At 37.4% G+C, this 13,119-nt stretch overlaps 1 protein-coding gene across 3 annotated transcripts in view; it reads left to right on the forward strand.

The window, feature by feature from the left end:
- The window catches only part of LOC144965080 (sodium- and chloride-dependent GABA transporter 1-like), a 164,973-nt gene that overhangs the window by 103,909 nt on the left and 47,945 nt on the right, over positions 1-13,119 (forward strand). For all 3 annotated transcript variants that reach the window (XM_078899995.1, XM_078899994.1, XM_078899996.1), the window contains exon 6: positions 11,354-11,486. In XM_078899995.1, coding sequence (XP_078756121.1) covers positions 11,354-11,486 — 133 coding nt within the window. The remainder of the gene's footprint in view (positions 1-11,353; positions 11,487-13,119) is intronic.

The following is a 13,119-nucleotide window of genomic DNA, read 5'->3' on the forward strand; positions in this document are numbered from 1 at the left end:
TTCCCCATTTTGATATATTGAGGATTATCTCCCCTAAAATTTCTCGTTCCATCTATAATTTTATCATATTTAAACTCCAAATTCACACAATTTGGGAAATTTTTGAGTCAATTGATGCTTAAAATAAAGTTTTCATTTCAATTTTTCTCAGGAAAATCTCAAAAAGTAGAAAAATTGACTTAACGAGTTTTGGAAAACCATTCTTCAGTTATATCTTGATTTTGGCCAGAAAATATTCATCTGGAAATATCTCGACAGGTCAAGATGACCTTCAACTTGTCATGAAATCTCCAACCTGGCATTCCTAAACACTAAAATATTCTCAAACCGGAAACTCCAAAAATAATAAGAAAAAAATAAGAAATAAAAAAAAAAGAACGACCAGAAACTGACGTGCACTGATTCCTTATGGGCTCATTGTTGTAATGGTAATCTAAAAAAAAAATTTAATACGCAAAGTATTGTCAATTTCGACAGTGTTGAACTGGGCCAAAAACGGGTTCGGATGTCAGACCTGCCAGAAACATTTATTCCACAATATTGATAGATTAAGATGACCCTAAACCTGAAAAAAAAAATTAATTAATAGAGGGTGGGGGGTGGGGTGTCTTTTTATTTTAGTTTTGTTCGTTGGTTTTTGTTTTTATTTCTTGTTTCCTTTTAAAAATAAATTTGGGGGCATCATAATCTATCAATATATGAAGTTTCAGGCAAATTAAGAAAAATAAAAGATAGTTGACTTTGTTGATGTTTACGGCATAGGGAGAGATGAGCAAACAAAAACAGAAAATTTCAAATTTGGCATCCTTTAGGAAATTATCTGGAGAATTCATGCATGGCTCTTCGCGGGAAATTGGTTTGACAGTTTTTATGCGTTTTTAATGTGTTTTTAAAAGCGTTGCAATAAATATTTTAAGAATATCGCTTTAAGTTCTTAAAGCCTTGTTTGTTCCTATAATATTTTTTCATCCTGGTATATTTATAGCAGAAAATAATCATACGTGATCATACGAGGCGGAAAAATTAGCAAATTATATTTACATAATATACTTCTTATCTGATCCAATGTTTCAGTCTGGTAAGGTGAAAATTACCTAAGGCCAAAGGTAGATTTAAAGTCAGAATTAAAGAATATAAAATATTTAATCTTGCTCTTTTTTCTATTTTTATTTTTATTTATCTTTTTTTTTTTTTGAGGTGGAAAGGGGGGAGGGGGGAAGAATTGCTTGTAATTTTTGTTTTATGTTTTTTTTTTTCATCTATTTTTATTTGAGGGAGGGGGGTATATTCTATGCTTGTTTTGTTTGGGTTTCTTTTTGGTCGTTGTGGTTGAGGGGGGGGGGGGGGTATTGCTACGGTTTATTGTTGTTATTGCTGTTTTCGTCGTCGTTGTTGCTGTTGTTGTTGTTGTTGTTGTTGTTGTTGTTGTTGTTTTCGTCGTCGTCGTCGTTGTTGTTGTTGTTGTTGTTATTGTTGTTTTCGTCGTTGTTGTTGTGTGTATTCTTTCCTAATTCCGATTGTTGGGCTTAAACTCAATTTTCTTCGTCTTTTTCAATCAGATATAATGGTGTGCGTGTGTATGTGTGTGTGTGTGTGTGTGTTTGTGTGTGTATATGTGTGTATGTGTGTTTGCCTAATTCAGATCTTTTGACTTAAACTCAATTTTCTTCATTTTGTTAATTCCGATATAATGGTGTGTGTGTGTGTGTGTGTGTGTGTGTGTGTGTGTGTGTGCGTGTGTTTGTGTGTGTGTGTGTGTGTGTGTGACTGTATGTGTGTTTTGCCTAATTCAGGTCTTTTGGCTTAAACTCAATTTTAACTTAATTTTTCTCTCACAATTTTGGCTATAAATTAATACTTTCATGATCTTACCCACTGCTACAAATCACCGATTTTGGCGGCAATGACATTTAAAAAAACGGTACGCAAAGCTCGTATTCTAGACTTCAGAGTTTTGATCCGACGATCGTGAAAATCGGGACTTCAGAGTTTTGATCCGCCGATCGTGATAATCGGACATTCAGAAGTTTGATCCGCTGACCATGGACATAATAATTTTAAAGTCTTTTCTAGTCTTGTTCACACCGACATACATAGCACCGATTTGAAACCGCGGGTCACACACTGTGATCTCTAGATCAGACGACTAAAAAAAAAAAATTTAAACATGAAAATAGAAGTATGATTTTAAAATAGTTATTCATTCTCTACCGACGTGCACATAAATGCAGGTCTGAGATCCGAACATGCTTACGGGCCTAGTTTAACATTGTTGTAATGGACAATATTTTGATTTTTTTTTTTTCAGATTTCCATTACAACATTGAGCCCAAAAGGAATTGGGCTACAATACCTGCAAATAAGTGCGATATTTGAAGGACGAGTTTTCTGGCCAAATGTTTAAATATGAGTGTTTCCAGAGTATTCCATTGTTCCCCCTGCCTGGCGTGTCCTCCTGTACTGTACATCTTGCCAACGAATTGTATTATAATAAATCCATTCCCGACTGATTGGTCTGTAAGACACAAAAATTTCACCATAGTGACGTAATTCTGTGTACAGGCGGACACCCCAGGGGAAAACAGACTGGGGAGACAGACAGACAGACAGACAGACAGACAGACAGACAAACAGACAGACAGACGGGCAGACAGACAGACTTTGACTGGAGAAGTAATTATTTCAGTTTGGCGTCTCTCCTCATTATTTATGCAATTATCTGGTTGTCTACAACCCACAGAAAAAGATAAAACCCCATATCCTTCATTGAGCTACTCTCACAAAAAGACTTTATTTGTGCGGCTATGATGTGGTCTTGTGATATGACACTCGCTTTCGGATCAGAAGGTCCTGGGATCGAGCCTCGCTCGCTCGGCGCATAGTTGAGTCCTTGAAAAAGGCTCTTTACTCACATTCTCTCACCCTATTCAGGTGTAAAATGAGTACCTGACCGTTAACAGCGTTGTCTCTGTCGGAAAAATAGGCACAAGTCGCGTTCTTCGTGTTACTTGTTGCAATTGGCCAGGGACCCCTTGTAAAGCGCTTTGAGCACGTTTAGTGGATATTGCGCGATATAAAAGCTCAATTATTTTTTTTTTAACGACTTTATTTACATTTTGGCCAGGTATTTTTACTCCCTATCTCGACCAATTTTTAAAATGATCTCCAATTTGTCAACAATTCTTTAACTCCAGGCTCCATTGAAGTCACTTGATTACGTAGACGAAAATGAATGTAACAGCTTCAAAAAAAGAACAAATGGATTTCCAAACAAGGAACGGTTCCGGGGCAGAACCCTTCTAAAGCCATAAGCAAAAATCTTTTCTTAAAATAAAAATAAAAAAATAAAAAAACACGTTATTTCATCTCTTTAATTCCAGGCAGAAGGCCGAATTTTATATTTCAATAGAATTTTATACATACGTTTAAATAAAATAAATTGAGCTTTTATATAGAGCAATATCCACTATACCTGCTCAAAACACTTTACAAGGGGTCCCTGGCCAACAGCAATATTCAATATTTAGGACGGGATACGACGCCTGTTAGGCGACATTACAATTTTTTCGGACAGAGACAACGGCCGGGTACTCATTTTTCACCTGAGTACGGTGAGAGAATGTGAGTAAAGAGCCTTCTCCAAAGCCTCCAAGATGCGCCGAGCGAGTCTCGGACCCAGGACCTACCGATCCGAAAGCGAGTGTCATACTATTAGACCACATAGCCGCATGTTTCATGCAACATAATAAATTGAGAAATTAGGGAGCAGGCACTGGTGTAAGATAAAGATTTGAACAATTTGTATAGTAGTAGAAGTAGTAGTAGTAGCGTATGACTACATCTCCACACTGGAAGTCTCCAGTCAGTCTTTAAATTCGTCACCGCATTTGAGGACAGTCAACTTCGTTCTTTCTATAAATTGTGACTTTTAAATATAAAAGGAATGAAATTGACGTCACCCAGCTCTTTGTTATTTTTCATAGACAGCCAAATTGGTGATTGGTCATCACTAAATTCTATCAATCCGACTAGTATAAACGTTTAAGGTTACCGTAACATAGTTTTGTGTGTTGGGCTGGAGGATGTTGTGAGTATGTTTTCTAAACGCATAGTTTATTATAAATGCATCACTTCCGGAGAGTGAGTTGAGTTTTATATTTTTCTTCAATTTCAAAACACTGATTTTTCTAGTTTTTATATTTTTACTTTAGATAAAGGTCCACCTATTTGCAGGTATGACAACCAAACGCAATTATGGGCCTGATTTAACATTGTTGTCGTGGACAATATATTGCGTTGGTTTGAGAGTGCCTATTTCCATTACAACAATGAGCCCATTTGAGTTATTAGATCTGTATTCAAGCATACGTCGCTATAAACTCAAAATGTTCCCCATATACAAAACAATGAAATAAAAATGCTGTTTTCTTAAATTGAGGCCGTTTTCTTTTGTTCTCCTCCTGTCTAATAAAATATTCAGATGGTCGGATAAGCGTTGCGTATTGTTGCTTGCGCCATCTTTTTCTTTGAAACCAGGTATGCCAGATAATATGATTTTTAAATGGCAAACAAGTCACAGAAAAATGCCAAACCTCTCAATGTATCACTCTTTCTGCTTTATACACATAAAAATAGAAATAAATATAAATGATTTTGTTGTCTTGATTGAACATTTTTGTCAATTTATCTTTAAAAATCTGTCCATTGTATGAAATTAGTTTTAATTTTTGAATAATTGAATAAATTTAATTCATTTGAAAAAAAGAATGCTAAGAAAATGCCAAATTGCCAATGTTTTCGGAATTTGCATTAAAAACGCCATATTGACAGCCCAAATTCTAACTTCCTAAATTACATTATACATAATTATTTTGTCTCCATGTCTCCCCCATCTTTCTCACTGTAACTTCCTTAATTAGATTATACATATTTTGTTTCCATGCCTCCGCCATCTTTTCTCACTGTAACTTCCTTTATTAGATTATACATATTATTCTTTTCTCCCCATGACTTTTTGTGTTTTGTTTTTCTCATCTCTCATTACGTCCTGAGGAAAATATATTATTTCCTAGGGTGTTATTAACAACCCCCCCCCCTCCCCACGCCCCCCCCCCCCCCCCCCCCCCCCCCCCCCCATGGCCATAAGTGCGTTTTATAAACTGACGAAACGCCAACTTTTTTTTCCATTTTGGCCAGAAAAAATAGCATGTAACCACTCTTGCCAATCCAGTGTTATATGCGGCTATGTGGTCTAGTGGTATGACACTTATTTTCGGATCGTATGGTCCTGGGTTCGAGCCTCGCTCGGCGCATAGTTGAGTCCTTGGAAAAGAAAGACTCTTTACTCACATTTTCTCATCTTAGGTGTAAAATGAGTACCTGGCCGTCAACAGCGTTGTCTGTCGGAAAAAAAATGTAATATCGCCTAACAGGCATTATGTCTCGTGCTACGTGTTGCTGTTGATCAGGGACACTTTGTAAAGCGCTTTGAGCACATTTAGTGGATATCGCACTATAGAAACGCTCTAGTTTTTTTATATTTGGGGGGGGGGGAGGGAGGGGGGGAGTTTGTTGGGTTTTTTTTTATCGGACTGAGTAAAGAAAATTGGATTAAAAGCCAAAATGATGTACTTAATTAAATTTTGTAAGTTTAAAAAACCAAACTTCTTAACTTCAATAAATTATTTATTATTTCAACTAGTTACGTCGCCTTGGTTTTCCGTAGCGTGAAACGGAGTGTTCATTTGCTTGCTACCCTTAAGTTAGGACGCTAGTCGATCGCAAAATACTCTCCGTCAGATTAAAATAGCCCGAGCTTTCTAATCACTCTCGTTTGACAGGGTGGGGCGTTGGTGGGGGGGGGGGGGGGGGGGGGGGGGGGGGGGGTAAGACAAAAACAACAACATCCACTTCACAAGGGGGTACATCTCGGTCATTTTTTTCCAAAAAAAAAAAAAATAATAATAATAATCGTTTGGTACAAATTGGGCCACAAAAGTCGTCCACCTTGGGGTTGTTGTTTATTTTGGGGTTTTTATACAAAGGGAAACCCCGAAACGTCCTCCCACATCATTTTTCTTGGCATATGATATTGAAGGTTCTATTCCAATTCAGAAAAAAAAATATAAATATATTAGGTGGCACTTTTCTGGCCAAAGTTTTCTTTTAAAAAATCGTTTTGTACGATTTTGGTTGCACAACCCGTTTCTTATCCTGCTTCATGATGACACCTCTCTGTTGACGGATGGTTATTATTTCATACATCATCAGACATCTCTCTAATCTACCCCCCCCCCCCCACCCCCCCTCCTTTTTACACACTTACACAGACACACACAAACACATACACACAACACACAAACACAACACACACACGCAACACAACACACACATACACACATAAACACACACACACACACAAACACACATACACACACACAGACAACACAACACAACCCCAAATCATTCTCCTCATTCCACCCCATCCCTATTTTCATCTCCGAAGGATAAAACAAACAAACAAACAAACAGACATACAAACACACTAACTTCGTTCGCTCACCTCCTGGAGCTCACATTTCTTATTTGATTAAGTGAAATTGTTATTTTCTTCATTCACCCCCCCCCCCCCCCCCCCCTCTTTCAGCTCACACTTGCATTTTGTCACCGTGTGTTTATCTGATAAAAATGCCCCCCTTCAATTTTGTTTTCTTCCCTTCTTAAATTAATTAACATTTTTATAATTTCATTCTATTTCTCTTCTTCTTTTATTTTCTTTTTTTCTTTTTTTTTTTTTTTGGGGGGGGGGGGGTTGTTTTATATTTGTTTATTTGGTTTTTGTTTTGTTTATATATATAAATGTGTGTGTGTGTGTGTGTGTGTGTGTGTGTGTGTGTGTGGGTGTGTGTGTTTACTGTGTGTGTTTGATTTTATGAGCTGGTTTTGTTTGGCTTTGCTATTTGGGTTTATTTTTGTTCTTATTTTTTTCTTTTTTGTTTCGTTTTTTTTTTTTTGTTTGGCTATATATATATATATATATATATATATATATATATATATATATATATATATATATATATATATATATGTCCCTCATCTACGTCACCTTCAAGCTCCCTCTCCCCACTCCCCTGTATCTCCCTGTTTGCTTTTCTCACACCAGGAAGTTCCCTCTGTTTATCCAAAATACTTTTTGTATCCTGTTGTTATTTAATAAATAACACTGTGAAATTGAATGTAAACTTCAATTTAATTATGAAAACAGATAAAATTGACGTTTCGGGTATCCCCGTTATCATCAAAACAGGAAGAATGAAACACTATAGATGAAAGTGATAATGCGGTGGTGGCGTTGTTAAGATGAATATAACAAAACATTGATGGGCAGAAAATAGTTATGCTCCTTTGTGAAGAACCACGAATTAAAATAGAACACAAATGATAAATCTCGTGATAATCGAGACTTCAGAGGTTTGATCCGCCGCCCATCGATAAACTAAGATGACAACTGTTTTTAATGTATCGTTATGTTAATTTTGGTTGGGGTTTTTTTTGTTGTTGTTGTTGTTTTATTTTGTTTTGTTTTTGGTTTGTTTTTTTTTTTCTTTGTTTGTATTATTCTATTTGTTATTTTTTGTTGTTGTTTGTTTTGTTGTTTTTAAAGTTATTTTCGGGAAGGGGGGGTGGGGGGGGGGGGGTTGCTTGTTTTGTTGATTTTGATTGTTAGTTTTGTTTGTTTTTTTTTCTTCTTGTCTTTCTTTTATTTTATTTTTTGCCCGGGGGGGGGGGGGGGTATACAAGATGGTCAAATGGATAAAGAAAGCACTACCAACCGAGAAACTCGAGATTGAGATCGACTTGTAGCTTTTTGTCGTTTTCAATTCTTTAGAAGCCCTTATTGCTTATCATGTGGCGCTGCACTGCGGCTGGCGCCTGCGTCGTCTCTGTCTTTTCTCGAAATAGACCCTAAAGAACAATTCACCCTGAGAATGTCTAAAGTGAATTTTCATGCCATCTCTTTTCTTTACCCGACAGAAAGTCTCTTATTGATCAGTTTTTCTCTTCTCTCCTTATTCTTTAACCCCCTCCCCCCCCCCCCCCCCCCCCCCCCCCCACTTTATATATATATATATATATATATCTCTCTCTCTCTCTCTCTCTCTCTCTCTCTCTCTCTCTCTCTCTCCCTCCCTTTCCCTCTCTCGCTCTCTCTCTCTCCCTCTCTCTCTCTCTCTCTCTCTCTCTCTCTCCCTTTCTCTCTCATCCTTTCTCTCTCTCTCTCTCTCTCCCTTTCCCTCTCTCGCTCTCTCTCTCCCTTTCTCTCTCTCCCTCTCTCTCTCTCTCTCCCTTTCTCTCTCATCCTTTCTCTCTCTCTTTCTCTCTCTCCATCTCTTTCACTGTCTCTCTCTCCCTCTCTCTCTTTCTCTCTCTCCCTCTCTCTCTCTTTCTCTCTCTCTCTCTCTCTCTCTCTCTCTCTCTCCCTCTCTCCATTTCTCAATATCTCACCCTTTCTCTCTATTTCTATCTCTCCTTTTCTATCTCTCTCTCTCTCTCTCTCTCTCTCTCTCTCTCTCTCTCTCTCTCTCTCTCCCTCACTCCTTTTCTCTATCTCTCACCCTCTCTCTCTCTCTCTCTCTCTCTCTCTCTATATATATATATATATATATATATATATATATATATATATATATATATATTCATCTATCTATCTATATATCTATCTCTCATTGTTTGGCGCACGACATTCACATTGCTTCCATCGCCTCATCGTCCTTTCCCAAAGTCTTACAACTAGTTTAATAAAAACAAAAAAAAAAAAAACATATTCCCTACAACTACGTCACCTACCAGGCGGTCCCATCACCATTCCCCTTTATTTCACACTCCCCTTTATTCCCCACTCCCCTTTATTTAGCCTTGCTCACACCAGGAAGTTACCCCTGTTCACCCACATTACAGTGTGTGTTTGTTCTTTTAATTCAAAGAGTAGTTGCTTTTGTTTTTCTTGCGGCGATGTGGTCTTGTGGTATGCCACTAGCTTTCGGATCGCGGAAGGTCCTGGGTTCGAGGTTCGAGACTCGCTCGGCGCACTGTTGAGTCCTTGGAAAAGGTTCTTTACTCACATTCTCTCACCGTACTCAGGTGTAAAATGAGTATCTGGCCGTTAACAGCGTTGTCTATGTCGGAAAAAAATTGTAACATCGCCTAAAAGGCGTCATGTCTCGTTCTGCATGTTACGTGTTGCTGTCGGCCATGACCCCTTTTAAAACGTTTTGGCACTCTGGATATTGCTCTATATAAATGCTCACGTATTTTTTAAATTGTGATTTTATATTTCGATGAAAATGTCAATGATTTAAAATGTGAATGTTTTTAATAGTATGTCAAGATGAACACTGAACTACTGGTATGTGAACTGCAAAAGTATTGGACCTTCTCCTTCTTAGCCATTTTCAGAATTTTCCCCCAAACTTCACACCCACCCAACACAAACACGAACATTCTTACTCAAAGAGGAAAGCAACAAGCACATTCTATACTAAATAATATTGTTCGATAATACGAGCTCTATTACAGAATGACAAGTTTTTATACCTATAGCAAAACGAAATGAAATCTGGATGAGAAGAGTGACGGTTGCATAGTAACAAATGTGACCAGTTTCCAATTGGTGGTAAGGAGAGGGTTAAGAGCTGTGTTCAAAAGGAACGTTTCGGACGCAAACCATTCTTCAGTGAACAACAACAAAAATAACAACAACAACAACAACAACAACAACAACAACAAAACAGAAGCAAAACAATATACACACTTTTATTCACGAATTTTTGAATTTATCGTTTTCGTGTCCTTACCTCAACTCTTCTACTCTGATCTATTCTTCATTCAAATCAAATCACCCCCCTCCATCACACTCTCCTCTACTCCTCTTTGAGCACGTTTAGTGGATATTGCGGGATATAAAAGGTTTAGAGTTTAAAGCTCAAGCTTATCATTATCTTAAATATTTGAATTTTTAAAAGAATTTTGGTCAAAATGGAAAAGTTGTTTTCTTAGTGTATGGCAAACGCCCTCCTACCGTTCTCTGTCCACCCGTAAACAATTCGCCTGACCGTATTATTTTTTTCTATTTGATTTTGTCAATTCTGTTATTACAGATATTGACAATTCACGTATAGTTGAGTTCTTCCTTTTTCTTAAATCCGTCTCCTAATCATTCTCTTCCTACTTTTCATTCTCTTTCTCCTTTTCATTCTCTTTCTCCTCCTATTCCTTTTCCTCCTCCTATCCCTCTTCCTCCACATCTCCCGCCTCCCCACTAGTACTACTACTACTACTACTACTACTACTACTACTACTACTACTACTACTACTACTACTACTACTACTACTACTACCACTACCACAACTACTACTACTACTACTACTACTACTACCACTACTACTACTACTACTACTACTACTACTACTACTACTACTACTACTACTACTACTACTACTACTACTACTACTACTACTTCTACCACCACTACTACAACCACTACTACCTAGACTACTACTACCACTACAAACCACGCCTGTGACCACCACCACCAATACCACCCGACCACCACTATGCCAGGACCATAGCGAAAAGTAAGTCTTCAGACTTCCCGACTAGTCGAGGGCTCCGACAAAATTCTAATATGGAAAAGCTTTAGATTATAACAACGCCATTTGCCATTAAAATAATCAATCTTCTCACAAAATATTTCAAAGCTTTGCTGCTAAAAGAAACGTTCGAGGATTCTATTATTTTTAATATTATTTTATCCGAATATCTGGGGTCCCGATAGCTCAGTTGGTGAAGCAGTGGCTTAGAACGCAGAGGGAACGAGATCGATCCCGGGTGAAGTCAAGATTTTTTTTTCTGACTCCCTTGTCCGCTCAGCAGTAATTGGATTACTAAGTCTGTTTGACCTGTCGGAAAGTACTTTGCTAGCGCTATTGTCCGTATCACGCTATAGAACCGGGAAAAACTCCGCCTCCAAGGACAAAATAGTAATGAAGGACTAATGTTTTCCCCAATATCAGTCAGAGATGGGGGTTCAAAGGTGTGTCCTTATTTGCAGGTTTGATCACCCAAAATTGTGAAAGGCTTTATTGTTTTTTGTTATTGGCCGAAGAGGGTTTTGAGCCCGAAAAGTTCCGTGTTTGGTATTTTGTTCTTTTTTTAAGCTGTTACATTCATTTTTGTTTATTACTTTTTTTAGTCCACGGCTTCTAGCAGCCTGGTTAGTAGCACTTCAACAGAATTGGTGACTTTTATTCAAATAGCTTTTGACGGATGTTATTCTTTCCCCTTTTTCTCCAGGCAAGAGGTACTACAGAGATCCCTGCACATCGGCAGTTGGGGTCCTCTCGTGTGGTACCTGGTCCTCAGTGCTTGCCTGGTCTGGGTCCTGGTTTTTGCCATGATTGTCAAAGGCTCCAATGGTCTTGTCAAGGTAAGACGTTTCTCTGCTCAAAGCTACTACTCTGTGACCTGTTAAAACTCACTCAACCCTAACACCGACTTTCTAGGTGGCTCCTGGTAGCTTTTACCCCAACATCAAATAATTTTTTCTGTGACAATTTATGGTCACGTTATTAACTCTTTCCTTACCAAAAATGTTCAATGTTTTACCAAAATGGCATGCTTTCCTAACACTAAAATTGATTTATTAAAACTCAAAGCTAAGAGCATGCTAAACATAATTTTGTTCTACAAAATAGCATCAAGTTCTTTTAGACTAAATAAAGATTTTTCTTCAAATTTTGTGATGTACATAAAAAAATTCTGTGTAAGAAAAATGTTCCTGTACGGTAACGATTGTGACGATTTTTTATTATTAGAGGTCTATATCAAGATTTATATGCTATTATGGCATATAAATCTCAATTTTCAAAATATTTATATTATATTAAGATTGATATGCCACTAAGGCGTGTCAATCACAATGTTCTAATCTTTATATAATATCAAGATTGAGATGTCATTATGGCGTGTCAATCACAATTTTCAACTCTTTATCATTATATCAAGATTGAGATGTTATTAATAACTTTTCAATCTGTATATTATGGTCAGTTTGAAATGATATCAATGTGTGTCTACCACAGCGTTTAAATATATATTGAAGCTTTGTGTTTCGGTAAAATACTCACATCTCACAAATAAAACATACCGACACACAAAATTATGTGTAAAGTTAAACGCTTATAGTCTATTATTTTTTTCATTTGATGGGAACTTATCACTTAACTGGCGGTCTAAAAACAATGACCAAGAACCGAGTGACGTAAATTTCATTCCTTCTAAATAATATTAAGATTGAGATGTTATTAAGGTGTGCCAATCACAACTTTCAAACCTTTCTAAAACAACGATGCAGTTTCAAGAAATATTTTGTTCCAAGTCTCCACCTCTCTCTCTCTCTCTCTCTCTCTCTCTCTCTCTCTCTCTCTCTCTCTCTCTCTCTCTCTCTCTCTCTCTCTCTCTCTCTCTCTCTCTCTCTCTCGCCCAATCACTCTTGTCGGATATTGACTAAAAATCTATCCCTTGGGTAACCAAATTTAATAAATTTGTCACGTATTGCGACGTCACTCAGACACCAGACCTTTGGCGTACTCTGATAAAAACAATCTTATAAAGATTTTGGCCAGAGAAGTTTTACTTCAACATTTGTCCAGTACGATGACCCTTAACTTGTCTAAAAATCATCACAGATGAAACCTCTTTCGACTCTCTAATTTTAGACCTTTTTTTTTTTTGATAAGATGTGGTTGACTTTTCTAGTTATAAATGAAGTGAAATATTATAGGTCAAAAAATGGCCAAATCTAAAAATCTGTTTTTGGCTAAAGTTCAGCAAAGATCCACTCCAGTATAAAATGCAAATCAGCAACGCCATTGATACCTACAGGCACAGTTTGCTGAGGACAACCGATCAGAGTTCTTGCCCGTGCCTGTATATAAATTAGTGTCCACTCCATTACATTGTGTGTGTGTGTGTGTGTGTGTGTGTGTGTGTGTGTGTGTGTGTGTGTTGTCGTCGTCATCGTCGTGAACTAGGACTGTCCAAGGGCGACAACTGAGGCT

Source organism: Berghia stephanieae, chromosome 2 (assembly GCF_034508935.2).
Source record: "Berghia stephanieae isolate SIO BIC M18660-M18661 chromosome 2, UCSD_Bste_1.3, whole genome shotgun sequence".
Taxonomy (NCBI): domain Eukaryota; kingdom Metazoa; phylum Mollusca; class Gastropoda; order Nudibranchia; family Aeolidiidae; genus Berghia; species Berghia stephanieae.